An 8115-nucleotide genomic window follows, 5' to 3' on the forward strand; every position below is an offset into this window, starting at 1 on the left:
CAGAACCTGGAGAGGGACAGCTCTTTGCGAGCTCGGAGACGTTTTGGCCTCTGAAGCGGCATCCGTATTTGGCTCTTTGATCAAACGGGCCGCAAACCATCGATGGGACGCGACCTCTGAAGAGGTGCAAACACGGTGGGAGTCTCTGGCATGGCTCCTCGCCGCAAAAGAGCCATGCTCTATCACTCCGGCAAACGCGAAATCTTGAATCATCCCCTTTATTTTCCATCCTCTCCACTCAGAACCGAACCAGAGAGAGGAAACCCTCACAGGGCAGCTTTGTCAAATTCAGCTTAGAAATTATATCTGCTAACCAGTTCCACAGCCTTTGAAGGCAGCTGGCTGCAGTGACAGAAGCTAATCCTCTAGCAACTGGACTCACCGGGTCACAGCTCACATCTGCTAGAAACGCAGCTTCGGGTTCCAGCACAGAACTGAGTAGATCATAAGTCTTCTCAAACCAACCCACAGCAGCAGAAAGCTATTGATAAATACACTGAGGACAGCCTCTATGTACATCTAAGGCTCCTTCAGAGCCGTCCCCACTTCAACCAGGCTGTTGGCTCACGGTAACCGCACCCACCAGGGCACCAACTGCTCCCTGTACGTTTACAGGCCTGCCAAATATCGTTCCCCTCCCCCTTACATTTTTTTAAATTTTTTACCAGGGCATACCACGCAGGGTTAAACAACTCCTGCACTTGTTCCAGGAGTGGCCATAAAAACCACTCGCCTTACTTCAGGATGAAAAACCTTCCTCAGCACTCTGGTAGTGCCACTCCCGTCCAGGCAATTTCAGGACTGAACTAATAAACTCGACCCTGTGGAAGAAAATGGAGCAGAGACTTGTATGGCTTCAAGTCAAATCAGATCTTTCCTGGAAACAGCCTCTAAATCACTCCGTAGGGCACTCGCCTGACTTGCTGGCACCACAGGAAGATGTGGGGTGCTTTCCTTTCGTAAGGATGCACGCTAGCAAAGTTTGCCAAATGCAACTCTGGCTCCATGGGGTCAACCACAGCACTCTCCGGCAACTCCTAGGAGAGCAGAGGAAAAGGAAGGGACTGTCACTAACCAGTGCGTCATCTCCTCCCTTACCAGACTGCCTCGGTCGAGGGAATGCCTGCACAGAAGCCGAATCCATGTTCAAACCCCCTAGAGGCGCCAGCTACTGTTGGACTGGGCAAAGAGAGAGCGGCGGTATTGCCCTCATTTGGCACACTGTGGTACGGGAGACCCCGTGGTCCCTCTAACTGCTGGAGCCATTTATGCTTCTCAATCGCTGGCCCCTAACCAGAGGCTTGCTGCGTGCTGCAAAAAAAACACCGCCGACTCACTAAGGCATGCACGCATGCGACCACTGCCTCGCCCGTACGCGTGCAATACCAGCCCGCAGTATTGTGCACGATTCAGGCCATGGCCTTACAGCATGCAGGAAACAAACCCCGGATGCAAGCTAAGCGTGTCGGGGTGGCCTACCTTTCCACACGCAGCTGACACACGTAAACAGTGGTGCGGGAGCCCAGAAGCACGTCTGTCGCCTCCCCGCTCCAGCCCCCGGAGATCGGATGGAGGTGTGGGGAGGGGGAAAATAGAGGTTTATTTTAATACCTGATCTCTGCTAGAATCATGACCGGGACTGGTGGCCACGGAGGAAGCGTGCAGAACCCTTCGCTGCCACGCTCCCCGTTCCTCCTTTTCTGAAAGGCTAAAACGCTCACCTGAACGAGAGCCCCAGATTGGGTTCACCGCAGGAGGTCAAACCTGTTTCTTCTGTCTGACAAGGGCTATGCATGTCCACCCTCTGCTGGAGCTGGAGAATTCGGGCCGCTTGATGTCTGCTGGTAGGAGTCATAACTCGCTGGTGTGGATTGGCCTGCCTGAGTGCAGAGGAAAATCTAAGCGGGATTTGAAGATCAAGGGGGGTTTGGGTTATGGATGGTTTTGTGGATGATGGTGAGCAATTTATTAGTAGCAATCTTGTATTTCCCCACTCAGGTTCGAATTTCTGTACAGTTTTCCCGCTGCCATGCGGACAGAATCCAGCTGGAGATTATCAGCAACCGGCCATACCAGGCCCCGCCGGCTGAGCTTTCGGAGCAGAGTTCCCTGCTGCTGAGAGCAGACCTGGTGCGAGAAGTGACGCGCTCGGTCGAAGAAGCGCAGCTGGCCCAGGCAGAGGCCTCCGTGCGAGGCGTGCACGAGTACCACCAGGAGTACTCCCAGACCCGGGGCCAGAGTCTGTACCAGCTGCTGGAGGAAGTCAGGACCATGGCCTTACTGGACGTGTCTGCTGCGTGAGAGAGTGAAACGCCTGCAAGCGTTGCTGCGGAACTGAACAAGTTTTGGTTTGCAGGATCAGTAGTGGGAAAAGAAATATATGTTTGTTGTCCAAGAGTTTGTGGCAAAGCTAAAAAGCTTTTATTTGCACTATGCAGGGTGCAGTGCAGCAGACGCTGCAAAGACTGTCCATCTTGCTTTTAATAGAAGTTAGAGGTCAGTCAGACCGGGAGCTGAAGGAGAAATTTGCTTACCCGTCTGATTAGGAGGACTTTGTTCAGCTGCCTGGATTTAGTTATCATGATTTTGTAGAAAGTTTTAAGAATATTTTTAATTATTTTTTTAAATGCTTATAAAGAACCTCCTCTCCCAGCCTGGTGGTGACCGGCGTGTTTTGGTCAGGGAGGGCACCACAGGGTCAGCCCAGACCTCCTCTCCCCATTCTGGTGGTGACCGGCGTGTTTCGGTCAGGGAGGCACCACAGGGTCAGCCCAGACCTCCTCTCCCCATTCTGGTGGTGACCGGCGTGTTTCAGTCAGGGAGGCACCGCAGGGTCAGCCCAGACCTTCTCTCCCCAGTCTGGTGGTGACCGGCGTGTCTCGGTCAGGGAGGCACTGCAGGGTCAGTCCAGAGCTGGGTTTCCATGGTTTTCTTGCAGAAAGACGGAGCCATTAGGCTATTTCTGCTTTGCTTAATCTGAAAAGGGCTCTGCCACTTCCCTGCAAGCTTCGTTTTCTAACTTCAGTGGTTAGGGAACTTTGTATGGGCACAACTAATCGCCTCCAGCAGGACCTGGCTTTGAGGGCCAGCTTTGCTGTCTTTTCCCTTTGGGAATTGGGGCAGAGAAATGAAGCTCAGGAAATAAACTGGGCAGCTGCTGTGCCAACCTCGTTGTACAGTTGTGTAAAGTTTTATGACCAAGAATTTTTCAATAAATATTTTGACTATTAAGAGTCTGGCTGTGCTCTTTCTGAAGATCAATGCTGTCTTATAAAACCTCACAATTTTTGCTCTAGGTTTTGCAATGGTAAAAAGTGAATGGACTTAAAGCGACAGTGAAAATCATTGACAAAGCAGCAAACTGGCAATAACCCCAGGAATTGTATTAAAAAGTAAAAAATAAATATATACACATTTAAAAGCTATAGTCTGTAATGGTAGTAAATAATGTTGTAGTGCAGAAATACATATGGACTGCTGGGATATGACCTCTCCTTCTGGAGGGTAAAGGGACTGAGAATCACATTTAAAAAAAAGACACAGATCCAAAACTACAGGATAAGCCGAGACCTGCCGATGAGGTAGAAACCCAGTAACACTACTCAAGTGCAAAAAGAAAAACATTTCATTGTAAACAATTGAGGGAGGGAACCCATCAGTAGCAGCAAAATCTTTTATTCAAGCAGCTAATGTGCTGCAAACATCAATTTAGCAAGAAACCTGAGGGGAGTTATTACATGAATTCTTGTGCCGATGTCCTGCAAGCTTTTCTGTTATGGATGTAGGTGTGGGTCGGGGCATTTCACTGTATTCAGCACTGCTAGCTGTGCAGCTGCTGTGGCAGACGGGACTGATGGGCATCTCTTTCTAGCTGTAACTCATGCTTAGCTGTTGGAAGGTGCCCGTCTATGGCAGCCAGGGCCGCTCTTTGCAAAGTTCGGTAATCAGGGTGCTCGGTCCTGGAAAAACGGCCACAAAACTGGAAACTGCTAACAGGCAGGGGCCTGAATGTCTCCGAAAAACGCAGCCACCTCATTCCGTGGAGGCAGGAGCCGTGCCAGCCAGTAGTGATAGAGAAAGAAACAGGGCTAACATTCTCTGAATTTCACCAGGCTTCGCCTAGCATAATCGTATTGTTCAAAGAGGGGCTTTGCAATTGAAAAAATTAGGAACAGACTAAAATGACAGAATAAAGAGAGTTATGTGCTTGGAAGCACCTGGTGAATTTTTTTTTATTTAAAAGTATTTATTACCTACAACCCTTCAAAGTTTGGGCCAGAATACATATGCAGCATACTTAAATAAAACAGTACATAAAACATCATCAAATAAGATATCAGTATGGAAGAGCTTGCCCTTGGAGATAAGGAATGAGTCAAACTTATCTAAATTTCAGAAAAAGAGACTTGGTTAATGTCAACAAATAACTAACATGTATTAAATAAGATCTACGTTATATTTGTCTCAGTTGAGGTAGTCTGATTTTAGCTCTATGAAAAGGGCTAAGATGTAAATGTTTTGGAATTTTATATTTTTATAATTTAAAATGTTTTATAATTTAACTCTACATTGCTTTGGGCAATAATTTTATCTGGAAAATGATTAATAAGTGCTAATAGATAAAACATCAGTAAATATAAGAAGAAACTAAAATATAAGAAAAAGGTTTGTCAACATTTGAATAGTGTCAGTATCACCAGTATTAATGTGGTAAATTAAACTATGATGGAGGCAATATGGGGGATACAGGTGTGACCTATGGGTCAGTCTTTTAAACAGAAGCTGCATCTTATCTAGTGACAGAGAAGGCCTCTTTCAGTGGATGTTTTCTAATGCCTTCTTAAACGCTCTGGTATCTTTTTAGGAAAGAGGAGAGCATGCCTGAGTGCTGGAGAGTGCCCTTTCCTGTTATTGACAACCATGCAGGTCAAGGAGACAGACCATCTAATAGGCAGTGGTTGGAGGATCTGAGGGTTCAGCACAGAGTTTAGAGCCTGAGGGCTGAACTGATCCAAGGAATTAAGTAGATTGTATATTATGGCTGAGTTGTAGTGTATACGCCAATAAATTTGGCAACCAGTGATGTGCTTGTAGTATGGGTGAGATATGCTCATAGGTGTTGGTGCCGTAAGCATACAAGCAGCAGCAGTTTGAATTAATTGTAAAGGCCTAAGGGTATTCTGAGGGAGCCTGTACTATAATGAATTACAATAGTTTAGTCCTGAATCTGTTTCCAGAACTGTTCTTAAGTCAACTGGGTGTAGAAGGGACCTGAGGTGTCAAGCCTTAGTTTAACATCATGAGAGGTCTAGAACGGGTAGATGTGAATCGGTTATTTACTCTTTCGGATAATAGAAAGACTAGGAGGCACTCCATGAAGTTAGCATGGGGCACATTTAAAACTAATCGGAGAAAGTTCTTTTTTACTCAACACACAATTAGACTCTGGAATTTGTTGCCAGAGGATGTGGTTAGTGCAGTTAGTGTAGCTGGGTTTAAAAAAGGATTGGATAAGTTCTTGGAGGAGAAGTCCATTACCTGCTATTAAGTTCACTTAGAGAATAGCCACTGCCATTAGCAATGGTTACATGGAATAGACTTAGTTTTTGGGTACTTGCCAGGTACTTGTAGCCTGGATTGGCCACTTTTGGAAACAGGATGCTGGGCTTGATGGACCCTTGGTCTGAGCCAGTATGGCATGTTCTTAACAAAAGAAGACTGAAAAACTGATTTAAGCTGCTGTTGCATGCACAAAGAGTCAAAGATGACACCCAAGTTTTGTACTTGAGAGATTAATACTTAGTTATCAAAGGTGAATGTGACTGGGGTTAGAGTGAAAGACAATGATCTCATTTTTTGTTTTTTTTTTTATAAATGAGAGTTTAGTGTGAGAAAAGCAAGTTGTACTAATTGATAAACATAATGAAGCAAAGTGAATAGTTGCAGCCCATAAGGCCGTCACAGAAAAATAAACTTTTATCTTCGGTACGATAAAGCCTAGAGAGAAGAGTAAGCACCAACTGCAGAAACTGCTGCTCACGGGCGGATGCCACTTAGGAGAGGATACCGAGATGACCCAGTAGGGATAATTAGGACTTGCTGCGTACAGTTGCTAAGAGAGGAAGTGAACCCATGACAGACAGGAATCAGCGACAGACTCTCCCCATGGCTGGAGGATATGATTAAATGTGGCTTCCATCCCTAACCCTATTCATATAGAGGAAAGCATGCTGGACAGTGTCGGAAAGCTCCTGAACCCAAATAGATATTGAGCCAAGAAGGAGGAGTTATTGAGGAAGTGAGAGCTATTCTAATCTTTTAGCTAAGAATGGGAGGGAAGAGATTGGAGCAAGTTTGAGAAATCTGTGGGCTCAACATTGGAGCCTAACAGGGGCCCATGTTAGGAGGGAGGGTAGCAGCAGGATGGTGATGGTTAAATAAGCTTGAGCCTGGTTCAGTTTCATTTCTGGTAATTTTGAGGAGGAGCAGGGGTTGAGTGGTTGTCATGAGGAGGAATTTAGCTGTTTCACTCGAATTTCAGGTTCTGATATGTAACCGTGCCATTCACATTTTTAGAAATCAGCCGTTAGTGATAAAATGTGCCATTTCTTATTGGCCATGTGCTGAATTCAGACAGAACAAGTAAAGTAGCTGCTTGGCTACTGTTTCCAGGATATAGAAGGTTTTACATTTTATGTCTCTCTATTGCATAGTTTTAATCATAAGGAGAAATGACTTCCCTGATAATTTCCTTTCTTCTAAGGAAGGCAGGTCACTCCGTAGCAGTGGTTGTGCATTCCTGCCAGCAGAGGGAGATGGAGTAAAGCTGCCGTGCTGACCTCAGCCTGCCACTCTCTCTAGAAAAGCCAAACTGTGGACAACTGATTATACCTGAGCATGACTTAAGTCAACCCCTCATGCTTTCCAACTAGTAGGGACACACTGAGCTCAGCAAAAAAAAAAAACGCTATCACGTAATCGTAGGACCTGGTTATGTCACTTAACAGCCCTTCCAACAACGTAACAGAAATTACACTCTGGCTCTTGTATTCAGTAAATGGCTCATCCGTGTCCACCCCTAGTCTGCAAGCAGCGTTGGGTGTCAGTTGTCCTCATACTGTTTTTCCATTGCTACAATGTCCTGCTGAAACTGCTCCACAATTTTTTGGAAACAAATCTAGATGAGTGCAAAATATAAATCTGTAGTGACTCCATTGCAGCCAAGGCTTTATCTCACCTTCACTTACATTTCCAATGTTACCAGTAAGGTCCTTGAAGGCTGCTTTAGTTCTTCCTCAGACCCAGCTTGATGGGTAAGGTGGTACCGAAATCTCCCTCGAGTCATAAGTGCTGGTTGCGGAGCTGAGATCCTTACCCTTCTCACGTCACTTCACAAGTCAAAGGTCGTATATACTGACCCAGTAGCCTATCTTGACAACTCAAGCCAATCACGATTTTAAGCTTGGTTTTCATTCTCAGTCACCCAGGTTTAGTAAAGCTTGACTACAGACCAATCTAATCAAAGTGGTCCCAGCAGTTCAAACGTGAGGAATCCTTGTTTAAAGGGAGGGGATGATTCTCAGGGAAAGAGGCACAAAGTTTAGATGCAGTTAATGAGGAAATGAGTTGTATAAGTGAGGAGATTTGACTGCGTGGAACTGGCATGCAGGCTGCCGCGCCGCGTTAAGGTATTGTGGAATTACCAGCGGCGCCTTCGGATGATTAGAAGGGGGTTGCTGCTTCACTCTTAACTGCAGCTCTAGCCTCATCCTTGGTTTCTTGATGTGCAGTAGTGCTGGTCGGGTCGTGCTCTCTTCTTTAAAGACAGCGAGTACATCTACCATCGGGCAGAAGTCCTTTTTCATGGAATAATAGATCTTAATTTGAGTGAGCTGGGTAACCGTAGCTTGAAGGATGTTAGGCGAGGCACTGGCCATAATACCCAGAGAATCGCTGGGTAAGGTGTCTCTGTAAATAATGGTCTGGCACGGCACTGTTGTTACATCTGGACCAGAAATTAATATTGATGGTAGAATGTTTTAAAACCTGGTGAAATAATAGATTTGATTAAAACAAATTGCTCTTTATGGATCCTGACAGGGTCCCTTCTTCCGT

The 8115-nt window shown here is 45.9% G+C and overlaps 1 protein-coding gene across 4 annotated transcripts in view; it reads left to right on the forward strand.

Moving 5' to 3' along the window:
- Positions 1-3243, forward strand: part of DIS3L (DIS3 like exosome 3'-5' exoribonuclease) — a 34533-nt gene extending 31290 nt beyond the window's left edge. For 3 of the 4 annotated variants that reach the window (XM_029574737.1, XM_029574738.1, XM_029574740.1), the window contains one exon: positions 1999-3242. In XM_029574737.1, coding sequence (XP_029430597.1) covers positions 1999-2301 — 303 coding nt within the window. In that variant the 3' untranslated portion in view covers positions 2302-3242. Of the gene's footprint in view, positions 1-1998 lie in introns of all 4 variants that reach the window. The other variant, XM_029574739.1, reaches the window with a different exon arrangement.
- The last annotated feature ends 4872 nt before the right edge of the window (positions 3244-8115 follow it).

This window comes from Rhinatrema bivittatum, chromosome 13, assembly GCF_901001135.1.
Source record: "Rhinatrema bivittatum chromosome 13, aRhiBiv1.1, whole genome shotgun sequence".
Taxonomy (NCBI): Eukaryota; Metazoa; Chordata; class Amphibia; order Gymnophiona; family Rhinatrematidae; genus Rhinatrema; species Rhinatrema bivittatum.